The sequence below is a fragment of the Anomaloglossus baeobatrachus genome, chromosome 1, assembly GCF_048569485.1.
Source record: "Anomaloglossus baeobatrachus isolate aAnoBae1 chromosome 1, aAnoBae1.hap1, whole genome shotgun sequence".
NCBI classification, from domain to species: Eukaryota; Metazoa; Chordata; class Amphibia; order Anura; family Aromobatidae; genus Anomaloglossus; species Anomaloglossus baeobatrachus.
The window spans coordinates 316,802,527-316,815,456 of NC_134353.1; the positions used below are offsets into that span (position 1 = coordinate 316,802,527).

Here is a 12,930-nt window from a genome sequence, read left to right on the forward strand (position 1 = left end):
CATACGAACATATGGCATCTGGTGCAAGAGCAGTGGATGCAATATGCTAATGACCCTCGGCTCCCGCTCTGCTGTGAATGTGAGCTGTGTGTCATGTGACTGTGATCCGATCTTGAGATCGGATCACGGCTGCGGAAGAGAGGGAGGGATTAATCTCCCCATCTCCTCCATTTTCATCCTGTGCGTATATCGCACTGCACTGTTATGTCATCCGAGTGCAGTCCGATGTTACACTCACACCCATAGACTGGTATGTCTGCGAGTGATCCGAGACTCAAAAACAATTGCAGCATGCTGCGATTTTTCCCTCAGAAATCAAATCAAATAAGCTTTATTGGCAGGCCCAAATACAGATTAGTTTTGCCAAAGCAAGTGTACATTAGGGACTGCTACTGTAGTGATAATGGGTAGGGAATGTAGGAAGGATGGATGGGGCCACAACCAGGGTGGTGACTGTAGGAAGGATCAATGGGGGCACATCTAGGGTGGGGGCAGACTACCGCACTGTACCAGACCGGCAGAATTCTGTTCCACTAGGGCTAGTGCAAAGTTCCTGTCGGCCTGTCAGGGTTGTGGGAAAGCTGACTCAGTTCCACTCCCCGTGCCTCTCTGTGCCAGCTGGGACAGGAGGTGTCAGTGCTGCACTATGCCAAACGGACCTTACGTACCCTTTGGGGGCGCAGAACGTCATGTGTTGGCTGAAGTGATGAGGTCGTCTCTAGAGTTGAGCGAGGTTCGAGGTTCTCCAGTTCTAGGCTCGAGTGATTTTGGGGGCTGTTCGAGATCGAACTAGAACTCGAGCTTTTTGCAAAAGCTCGATAGTTCTAGATACGTTCGAGAACGGTTCTAGCAGTAAAAAGCAGGGCTTTTTACAGCGACAGTGTGCAGGAGCCATCGCTGGCAGCCTGCCACAAGCTGGTAACCAAGATAAACATCGGGTATCCAACCAAAGCGCTTTGGTTAGTAACCCGATGTTTATCCTAGTTACATGCAGGAAGCCCACACTTCCCCGCTCAGCTCACTCCGCCCCCTCCTGCCCGCGGCATGTATTGTACACATGTACACACACACACACACACACAAACACATACACACACACACATGGTCCCGCTCGGCTTACCTGCGGTGATGAAGTCCCGCCATCCCGACCTCAGCGGTGTCACTGTCCTCCATGGCCGCCGCTTGTCACATCACCTTCTCTCGCTTCCGACCCGAGACTGACTAGCGGTGACGTCACGGGCCTCTCGCGATGCTTGGCTGTGAAGGCGCCGGTCATTGAACTCAGTGACAGGGGCTGTCAGTGTGCTGGAGATCAGCGCAGGTAATGTACCTCGCTGACAGCAGCACTTGTCATCCCCTGCAGTGACCTGGGCTGACCCATTGATGTTAGCTCAGGTCACTGCACTGCTCTCCCAGCCAATGGGGAACATCCTGCTCTTCATTGACTGGGACAGTGTGGATCGTCATGGCAACCCCTTGGATTACACCAGACCTGGATTTGTTTTTCATTCTAATAAATTGGTTAAAGAGGGAATGTTTTGGGGAGTGTTTTTTCAAATAAAAATGTGTTTGTCGTCTATTTTTTTTTATTACTGACTGGGTTGGTGATGTCGGGTATCTGATAGACGCCTGACCTCACCAACCCCAGGGCTTGATGCCAGTTGACATTACACATCTGGTATTAACCCCATATATTACCCCGTTTGCCACCGCACCAGGGCGCGGGATGAGCTGGGGCGAAGCACCAGGATTGGCGCATCTAATGGATGCGCCACTTCTGGGGCGGCTGCGGCCTGCTATTTTTAGGCTGGGGAGAATCCAATAACCATGGACCTCCCTAGTCTGAGAATATCAGGCCCCAGCTGTCTGCTTTACCTTGGCTGGTGATCCAATTTTGGGGGACCCCTACGTGTTTTTTTTTTAATTATTTATTTAATTTAAAATAACAGCGTGGGGTGCCCTCAGTTTTGGATTACCAGCCAAGGTGAGGTTGCCAGCTGTGGTCTGCAGGCTGCACCCATCTGCTTTACCCTAGCTGGCTACAAAACTAGGGGGAACCCTACGTCATTTTTTTTTTCATTTTTTTGGCTAAATACAAAGCTAAGCACCCCTTAGTGCCACATGAAAGGTACCAAAGGGTGCTCCACTTTTTCTCCACTTTTTCTCCATTTTTTCTCCACTTTTTCTACATTTTTCTCCACTTTTTCTACATTTTTTTCTACATTTTTTCTCCACTTTTTCTCCACTTTTTCTTCACTTTTTCTCCAGTTTTTATCCATTTTTTCTCCACTTTTTCTACATTTTTTCTCCACTTTTTCTACATTTTTTTCTACATTTTTTCTCCACTTTTTCTCCACTTTTTCTTCACTTTTTCTCCACTTTTTATCCATTTTTTCTCCATTTTTTCTCCACTTTTTCTCCACTTTTTCTCCACTTTTTATCCATTTTTTCTCCACTTTTTCTCCACTTTTTCTCCACTTTTTCTCCACTTCTTCTCCATTTTTTTCTCCATTTTTTCTCCACTTTTTCTCCACTTATTCTCCACTTATTCTCCACTTTTTCTCCACTTTTTCTCCACTTTTTCTCCATTTTTTCTCCACCTTTTCTCCACTTTTTCTCCATTTTTTCTCCACTTATTCTCCACTTTTTCTCCACTTTTTCTCCACTTTTTCTCCACTTTTTCTCCATTTTTTCTCCACTTTTTCTCCACTTTTTCTCCACTTTTTCTACATTTTTCTCCATTTTTTTCTCCACTTATTCTCCACTTTTTCTCCATTTTTTCTCCACTTTTTCTCCACTTTTTCTCCATTTTTTCTCCACTTTTTCTCCACTTTTTCTCCACTTTTTCTCCATTTTTTTCTCCACTTTTTCTCCACTTTTTCTCCACTTATTCTCCACTTTTTCTCCACTTTTTCTCCACTTTTTTCTCCACTTTTTTCTCCACTTTTTTCTCCACTTTTTCTCCACTTTTTCTCCACTTTTTCTCCATTTTTTTCTCCACTTTTTCTCCATTTTTTCTCCACTTATTCTCCACTTATTCTCCACTTTTTCTCCACTTTTTCTCCACTTTTTCTCCATTTTTTTTCTCCACTTTTTCTCCACTTTTTCTCCACTTTTTCTACATTTTTTCTCCATTTTTTTCTTCATTTTTTCTCCACTTTTTCTCCATTTTTTCTCTCCACTTTTTCTCCACCTTTTCTCCACTTTTTCTCCACTTTTTCTCCACTTTTTCTCCACTTTTTCTCCGTTCTTTTTCTATGGTCGGTCTACCCATTAGCTCTGCCATGCATACTGTAGCTCTACACCTACCGCACATGTTACTTTATGATTGACATCTCTTTCGTACCAGAGCTGTCTAAGCCTACTCTGACCCCATATTTGTCATTACTATATTGTCCTTGTACTGTATTATGACATTTGTATCATGTGTTTCATTTCTTGCTGTGTTGCAATTTTTTTGCTGCATCCCAATTGTACCTCTACATTGTTCGAGTTTATGCTATTGTTCTCTCACTCTTATGTGATACTGATTATTGTCATTTTTCATGATTACATGCAGATAAGTCCAATCTGACGAAGGCTCAGGCCGAAACGTCATTTGTAACTTGTTTTGGACAAAAACATATATGCTTATGAAAAAAAAAATTTTCTTAATACGGACCAATAAAGAGTGATTTTGCATTACTATCCATTGTGACTTACTGACTTAGTCTGGGAGATTTAGAGTGCCGAGGTTACTCACTAATTTCATCTATTATTACCTCTGAGCACCTATATACCAGTGAGCAGAGCTTCCTCTACAGTAGTTCTCCTGATTAGGCATGCCCTTACCTCATGAGCAGGGCATTGCAGCTTTGGTAGTAACCATTACGACATGGACTCTGCTGCTGTGGACCCGAGAAGAGTGAGTGCAGATTCATTGCACCCACACTCCTCACATGAAGGGTCCGCACTCCTAGAAAATGGGGGATACGTTCCCTGAGTGTCTCCCCCCCATATTCTAGACGGTCCAGAGTCGTCGTGGGACCCCTTTATTTTTTTTCTTACAATAAATTGGTGAAAGAGGAAATGTTTTGGGGACTGTTTTTTCAAATAAATTTCTTTTGTCGATTTTTTTTTTTTTGTTAGTACTGACAGTTTATGATGTTGGGTATCTAAGAGACGCCATGACATCACAAACTGCTGGGCTTGATCTCAGGTGACTTTACAGCTAGTATCAACCCGATTTATTACCCCGTTTGCCACTGCACCAGGGCACGGGATGAGCTGGGTGAAGCGCCAGGATTGGCGCATCTAGTGGATGCGCCACGTCTGGGGTGCCTGCGGCCTGCTATTTTTAGGCTGTGAAGGCCCAATAACTATGGACCTTCCCACCCTGAGAATACCAGACCACAGCTGTCCGCTTTACCTTGGCTGGTGATCCAATTTGGGGGGGACCCTACTTTTATTGTGTAATTATTAATATTTATAAAATAATTATAAAAAAGAGCCTGAGGGGACCTCCACATTGGATCCCCAACCATGGTAAAGCTGCCAGCTGTGGTTTTCAGGCTACAGCCGTCTGCTTTACCCTAACTGGCTATCAAAAATAGGGGGACCCAACGTCATTTTTTTTTTAACTATTTTTTAAATAGAAAAAATTAATGGGCTTCCCTGTATTTTGATTGCCAACCAAGGTAACGGCAGGCAGATGGGGGTGGCAACCCATAGCTGTCTGCTTTGTCTGCGCTGAGAATCAAAAATACCGCGGAGCGCTACGTCATTTTTTTAAAGATTTATTTTTACAGCACTGTGATGTCCAGCCATCAAAATACAGGGAAGCCCATTTTATTTTTAGTTATTTAAATAAATAATTAAAAAAAATATATATGGGCTCCCGCTGCATTTTTTGTATTGCTAGCTAAGGGTAATCCAAGCAGCTACTGGCTGCTAACCCCCACTGCTTGGTGTTACCTTCACTGGCAATGGAAAATCCAGGGAAGCATTTTTTATTTTTTTTGCCAAAAAACTACAAAAAAAGGACGTGAGCTTCGCCATATTTTTGTATGCTAGCCAGGTATAGCAGGCAGGTGCTGGAAGAGTTGGATACAGCGCCAGAAGATGGCGCTTCTATGAAAATGCCATTTTCTGAGGCGGCTGCAGACTGCAATTCGCAGCAGTGGGGCCCAGAAAGCTCAGGCCAACCTGTGCTGCGGATTCCAATCCCCAGCTGCCTAGTTGTACCTGGCTGGACACAAAAATGGGGCGAAGCCTACGTCATTTGTTTTCTAATTATTTCATGAAATTCATTAAATAAATAAAAAAGGGCTTCCCTTTATTTTTGGTTCCCAGCGGGGTACAAATAGGCAACTGGGGGTTGGGGGCAGCCTTACCTGCCTGCTGTACCTGGCTAGCATACAAAAATATGGCGAAGCCCACATAATTTTTTCAGGGGGCAAAAAACTTCTGCATACAGTCCTGGATGGAGTATGCTGAGCCTTGTAGTTCTGCAGCTGCTGTCTGTCTGTATGGAGAAGAGCAGACAGCAGCTGCAGAACTACAAGGCTCAGCATACTCCATCCAGGACTGTATGCAGAATTTTTTTGCCCACCAAAAAAATGACGTGGGCTTCGCCATATTTTTGTATGCTAGCCAGGTACAGCAAGCAGCTACGGGCTGCCTCCAACCCCCAGTTGCCTATTTGTACCCGGCTGGGAACCAAAAATATAGGGAAGCCCGTTTTTTTTTAATTATTTCACTTATTTCATGAAATAATTAAAAAACAAATGACGTGGGCTTCGCCCCATTTTTGTGTCCAGCCGGGTACAACTAGGCAGCTGGGGATTGGAATCCGCAGCACAGGTTAGCCCGAGGTTTCTGGGCGCCTCTGCTTTGGATTTCAGTCCGCAGCGGTCCCAGAAAATGGCGCTCTCATAGAAGCGCCATCATCTGGCGCTGTATCCAACTCTTCCAACAGCCCTGGAGCCGGGTGGCTTGTTGGGTAATCATGAGTTAATACTGGCTTTGTTTTACTAGCCAGTATTAAGCCAGAGATTCTTAATGTCAGGCACGTTTGACCCGGCCATTAAGAATCTCCAATAAAGGGTTAAAAAAAAACACCACACAGAGAAAAAATACTTAAATAGAAATAAATACACAGACACATTAGAGACTCCATCTTTATTACCCCCTGTCAGCCCTCCACGATCCTGCTCTTCTGTCTTCTTTCTTTCTAGTGTAGTAGTAGTGACGATTGTAGTGAGGATGAGGTTCCCCAGCTCATCACTTGATGAGCTGGGGAACCTCATCCTCACTACAATCCTCACTAGTGTAGTAGTAGTGACGATTCTAGTGAGGATGAGGTTCACCAGCTCATCACTTAGGGCTGGGGAACCTCATCCTCACTACAATCTTCACTACAATCGGGAAGCAGCGTGCAGCCTTCACTCCGTGAGTGATCAGTGCTGGCTGTCAGCGGTAACAGCGGTAACGCTGACAGACGCGTTACCATAGCAACGGTGCTCTCGGAGCCGCGGTTAGCGGTGACGTCACCGCTAACTGCGTTGCTATGGCAACGGTGATCTCCGTTAATGACCGGCTGTGTCAGCCGGTCCCTAACGGAACGGGGAGTCGACCGTGTGCTAGAGCATGTCGCCGGTACACGGCGATACACATATGTGCACCGTGTACCGGAGAGATGCACTCGCAGGTCCTACATGACGCGTCATAGTCATGTGACCAGTCTGTAGCCAATGAGATAATAGCCACGTGACTGGTCACATGGCTATTTTGACGTCACGATAGGTCCTGCATCTCTGCTGGCAGTGCCGGTCACCGGGAGGATTCAGCGATCATCGGATGGAATAGCGGCAGGAGACAGAGTGCAGAAGGGATCGCGGGGACCGGTAAGTGTTATGGCAATGTTTAATAACTGTTTGTGTACATTTATAATGCATTTTTATGTGTTTGTGATTGCCTCCCATTATAGCCTATAGGTTCGAGTTTGGTTCGTCGAACGTTCGACGAGCCGAACTCGAACGGGACCCCCGTTCGGCGAACCGACCTCGAGCCGAACCGCGACTGGTTCGCTCATTTCTAGTCGTCTCGTGTGGTCCTGATGTATTAGAAACGTCAAGGTGGGGCTGCGAGGTGTGGTTTCATCATAGATTGACTGGGATGAGACCGAGCGGGGTAGTCCGAGTGACTCCCTGGCCCGGGTTTGTGGCCCCTCTGGCCCCTCAGTCCAATTAGGGCTGAGAAAAAACTTGCAGATGTGAGCTGCAGCATTATCTTACACGGGGTCGAGGGCCATGTGAGATTTTCTCACTTTGCACTCGTGCGAGTCATATGTCAGTGTGAGCGTACCCTTACAGTGAGTTAGCAGGATACCATGCCTGTGCAATAAATCCATTACAGAGGGATACAACTCCTGAGGTTGTTCAACAAGAGCAACACTTTAAAAAGTAACCTCATTTAGATAGACTTAAGCTATGTTCACACGTACAGTAGCACGTTTGCAATATTTTTTTTTTCCTGCAGCTAAAACCTGTCCTCTTGGCAGTAAAAACGCTGTCTTTATGCTGCTTTTTTTGGAACATGTTTGTTCAGTATTTTGGGTGCGGATTACATGTGTGATTTGTCTACAGAACATGTTTAGTAAACTTAGTTTAATGCACCAAAAACGCAAAAAGCGCAATCAAACTGTTTGTTGCATTTTTACAGCATTTTTTCACTCATTGCTTTCTATGAAACTATTGACATGCTGCACATTTCAAAAACGCTTCAGTGCTCAAATGCAGACAGGAAAAAAAACAAGCATGTTCATGAGATTTCTTAAATCTCATAGCGTTTTCTAACTGCAGCAAAAAATGCTGTCAAAACGCTGCTTGTGAACATAGCCTTATTTATCCAGGATTATCAGTTTGTATCACCTGAATTTCTCCCCAGTTCTACTGGCAAAGATAAGGTAAGAGTTCAGTAGAAAAGTGAGGAGTCCAGGTTTATGATGCAGTATACAGACAGTAAAACTGGAGTCTAGCGTATTGCATCAGATGCGATATGCTAATGACTCTCGTCTCCTGTTCTGCTGAGAGTGTGAGTCGTGTGTCATGTGACTGTGATCCAATCTTGTGATTGGATCACAGCTGCGGAGGAGAGGGAGGGATTAATCTCCTCATCTCCTCCATTGTCAGCCTGGGCGTATATCGCACTGCAGTTGGATGTCATCCGAGTGCAGTCCAATTTTTCTCTCGCACCCATAGACTTGTATGGGTACACATGATCCGAGACTCGCAGACAATCGCAGCATATTGCAATTTTTTTCCTCAGTCCAATTATGGCTGAACAAAAACATGCAGAACTGAGCTGCAGAATTGTCTTACATGGGGCCGAGTGCAATGCGAGATATTGTCGCATTGCATTCTTGCAAGTCATATGCCAGTGTGACTCTGCCCTTATACACAGATACATTCAGTCTTTCTGAACAAGGCTTACTGTAATCTTTACCGTGACATTGTCTTCTATGCGAAATTGCTTCATTGCTGTGCTAGAATATTACAAGTCATTAAATGTAATGACCCTGCAGGGACTGTAAAGGTACTGTCACACTAAGCGACGCTCCAGCAATCCCACCAGCAACCTGACCTGGCAGGGATCGCTGGAGCGTCGCTACACGGGTTGCTGGTGAGCTGTCACACAGGCAGAGCTCACGAGCAACCAGTGACCAGCCCCCAGCCAGCAGCGATGCGTGGAAGCATGCTGCGCTTGGTAACTAAGGTAAATATCGGGTAACCAACCCGATATTTACCTTGGTTACCAGCGCACACCGCTTAGCGCTGGCTCCCTGCATACCTATCCAAAGTACACATCGGGTTAATTACCCGATGTGTACTCTGCTACGTGTGCAGGCAGCAGGGAGCTGGCTTCTGCGGACGCTGGTAACCACGGTAAACATCGGGTAACCAAGAAGCCCTTACCTTGGTTACTCGATATTTACCTTCGTTACCAGCGTCCGCCGCTCTCACGCTGCCAGTGCCGGCTCCCTGTTCCCTGCACTCCTAGCCACTGTACACATCGGGTTAATTGCCTGATGTGTAGTCTGGCTATGTGTGCAGAGAGCAGGGAGCCGGCACGGACAGCGTGAGAGCGGCGGACGCTGGTAATGAAGGTAAATATCGAGTAACCAAGGTAAGGGCTTCTTGGTTACCCGATGTTTACCGTGGTTACCAGCGTCCGCAGAAGCCGGCTCCTGCTGCCTGCACATTCAGTTGTTGCTCTCTCGCTGTCACACACAGCGATGTGTGCTTCACAGCGGGAGAGCAACAACTAAAAAATGGTCCAGGACATTCAGCAACAACCAGCGACCTCACAGCAGGGGCCAGGTTGTAGCTGGATGTCACACACAGCAACATCACTAGCAACATTGCTGTTACGTCACAAAAGTCGTGCCTCAGCAGCGATGTTGCTAGCGATGTTGCTTAGTGTGACGTGGCCTTAAGGATGATCAGGGGCAGGAACTTTATGATATGCTGTGAGACATGTGCGATGTCGCGAGCGATAGCACCCGCCCACATCGCTGCCATAGCGAACAATATCACTATGGCAGCGTCACATGCAATTACCTGTTCACCGACGTCGCTGTGGCCGCTGAACAATCTCTCCTTTAAGGGGGAGGTTCGCTCGGCGTCACAGCGGCGTCACTAAGCGGCCGCCTAATAGAAGCAGAGGGGCGGAGATGAGCGGCCTGAACGTCCCACCCACTTCCTTCCTTGCTCATTGCCGGCGGCCGCAGGTACGATGTTGTTCCTCCTTGCTGCGGTGTCACACACAGCGATGTGTGCTGCCGCAGGAACGACAAACAACCTGTGTTCCAAACGAGGAACGATTTGTTAAAAATGAACGACGTGTACAAGACGAACGATTTGACACCTTTTTGCGATCGTTACTAATCGCAAAAAGGTGTCACACACAACGACATCGCTAACAAGGCCTGATGTGCATCACCAACACCGTGACCCCGACAATATCTCGTTAGCGATATTGTTGTGTGTAACTGGGCCTTAAATCTTGCTTTTCATTTTCCTGCAGTACCAGATAAGATCTGTTATTTCAGAAACGTCACCCTCTGTTCTTGATTCCAAAATCACAACATCGGTGCGGTGTCTTTGTAAATTAGCACATAGTGAAAGGGGTTTTCCACTTTTAGAAAAATGAACCCCAAACATTGCCTGTTCTTTAAAAGAGCAAAATCAGACAGGATTTACTCTCACTAGGTCCAGTGCTGTGTCTCCATAGTAGTGATAGGCCATCCACACAAAGAGCCATGTGTGAATGAATGATTGGATTCGGCACCACAGTGAGAGCCACTTACGGTTTCTAATAGCTCCCTCCGCGGGGTAAAATTACAGTGTTTGGCTGCAAATGCAACCACATTTTACCTTAATTGTTTCTTTGCAGGTTAACACATATTTAATTAGGATCCAACAGAGCTGTCTCCTTTTGGTGAGCAGATCCAAATTATCCAAGTCATTAAACCATTTGGGAACATTAAGAGTTCTCAGGTTTTTTTGGCTGCAGTGGTGACTTCACATCAACAGCTCATATGATCACTGTAGTTACTGAATGAACTGAGCAGCTTGTACCGCTAAAATCACCAAGGGACTGAGCTCAGTGATTGGCTGCAGTGTGGATGTGAGCTGTCGGTGTGATGTTATCATAGCAGCCATAGCACTGAGATCGGAGCAGTACCGGAGAGGGTTCATATTGTCTGATTTTGTTATTTTGCATGACAACGTTATGGTCAACTTTATAAAAGGTGTAAAACCTCTTGAATGTTGGCAAGAAGCTGCAAAGTTGTACATTCCAGCTTTGCCCCCAAAGCAGCTTAAATACATCGTTGTACGCAAGGAGCATGTGGAATGAAGAAAACATCACAGAACAGTGAGGAAAAAAAACACATCATCAAGCGGTTTTAAGCACTGGATGATGGATTTGGAGCATGTGTATTAGATAGTAAGCGAGAAGCACTTTGAGTTATGTATATGTTGGTCAAATATCATGCCACCATAAGGTTGGGGGATACTAGGGGCATCATACTCTGTGGGAGTCAATGAAGGAGCATCATACTGTATTGGTGGCACTGTGGGGCATCATATTTTGCTAGGGTACTGTGGGGGTCATCACACTATGCATATACTGGGTAATGTGGGGGAATTCACTGTGTGGGTATCATACTGTCTATGGGAAAAATTTGGTGTAGACATTATACTTTATGGGATCCATGAAAGGCATATCGTAGTGGGTAAAAACATTAAGTGGGTGCAGTAGGAGCAAAATAACTGTTGTAAGTGATGCAATACATGGTCCTCTCATGGTCTTTAAAAGTTAGTAGTAGATGCTGGAGAGACAAAAAGGCGCAATATAGAGTCAGTGACTTTTGTCCTGAAGAAGAAGCAAGACTCCGAAACACGTAGAATAAAATCACGATACTGATCGTTACTGGATCCTTCTTTACTAAACATTGCAGCGTGGATTTAATCCCTTCTCATCATGCTTTATCCATTTGGTCTTAACTGCGCATATGTATCATCACACCATTTACTGAAATTAATTTCTTTTTTTTATGGGTTTTTTTGAGTGAGGAGAGTAATTGTGACTTTTGCCATGGAGACCCATTGATTTCTATGTACATTCCTGGTTGGAAGAGTTGAAAAAAATAAGCTATATATGCAAGTCTAAAGATATTTAACTACATTTACTTTTATGACAGATCACAATGCAGATTGAATGGTATGTAATTTATATATAACAAATATTTCTGTAATATTTTTCAAAGGTTCTCACAGGAAATCAGTGCCAAAGTTCAAAAGCTTTCTAAGGACAATCCATCACCACCACGGAAAGTCAAAAACTCCAAAAAAGATGATTACCCAGGAGAGAAGAAAGCACTGGCCATACAGGTGAATTTATATTTACTTCATCTATACTCCGAGCCTGTAAATGTGAAAAACAAGACAAGAACTCGGCTAGCAAAGCTCTTGCATATAATTGTATTAGAGATCTGTGTCCCAATAATCCTGAATGAAACAAATTAAAATATATAGGCCTAGACTGAACAATAGATCACAAATGTAGGCTGCAGGTCAGAATCTTGAAAGAGCCATAGATTAGCAAACAGTTACTTTATTTAGGGTTGATTCTACTTAAATTAACATGGTTTCATTTTCTTGCCTTTACTTACAGGACTTCAACATAGAATCTAAAGGAAAAGATGCAAAACCCTTAAAAGTCAGGATAATCAAAATGGATACAGACAGGAGTGAGAAGAATGATGTAGCATCTAATGCTAGCACTTTATTTAATGGGTCAAATCAGAACAGAACGCCTTATGTAGCACTGAAGGAATCTTGCACCAACTTAGATCATCAAAAAAGCCCATGTAGCATAATTCCTCCTATCAGTTACAACCTTACTGCCATCTCTCCTCACCTGACGGCGCCAACCAACGCCTCATCAGTCTCCAGCCATGTCAGCTTCAGGTAACGGTACAGAAGATTTTCAGAAAATGCTCACGTCCCTCATTGATTTCCATTTTACTTGGGTAATTGAGTCGAGCCAGCATCCAACCACTCATTACGAGTGCAGAAATACCAATATTAAAAATGATCAAAAAGATTTGTAGAACCTTAGTCCATTAGTCACAAATGGTAATTCGTGGTTACCATACTGGCGCTTTACAAACTTCCTCTTACCACCTGGAGTACACAGCACGATGTTGTCGTTTCGCATGACGCACACATGTTGTTCTGGGCCTATTATTCGGAAGAGGCACCGAGGATGCCATTAAGTAGGTTGAGGTTCACAGAGCTCAGGTCTGGAGGCCATGAACTACCAACATAGGTCCTGCAAATCTAACAGTATGTTTTTGAATGCTATTGATAGACGATCTCTTTT

The 12,930-nt window shown here is 44.8% G+C and overlaps 1 protein-coding gene across 2 annotated transcripts in view; it reads left to right on the forward strand.

Moving 5' to 3' along the window:
• The window catches only part of CDKL2 (cyclin dependent kinase like 2), a 107,962-nt gene that overhangs the window by 73,812 nt on the left and 21,220 nt on the right, over positions 1-12,930 (forward strand). For both annotated transcript variants that reach the window (XM_075351342.1, XM_075351348.1), the window contains exons 8-9: positions 11,813-11,936; positions 12,220-12,515. In XM_075351342.1, coding sequence (XP_075207457.1) covers positions 11,813-11,936; positions 12,220-12,515 — 420 coding nt within the window. The remainder of the gene's footprint in view (positions 1-11,812; positions 11,937-12,219; positions 12,516-12,930) is intronic.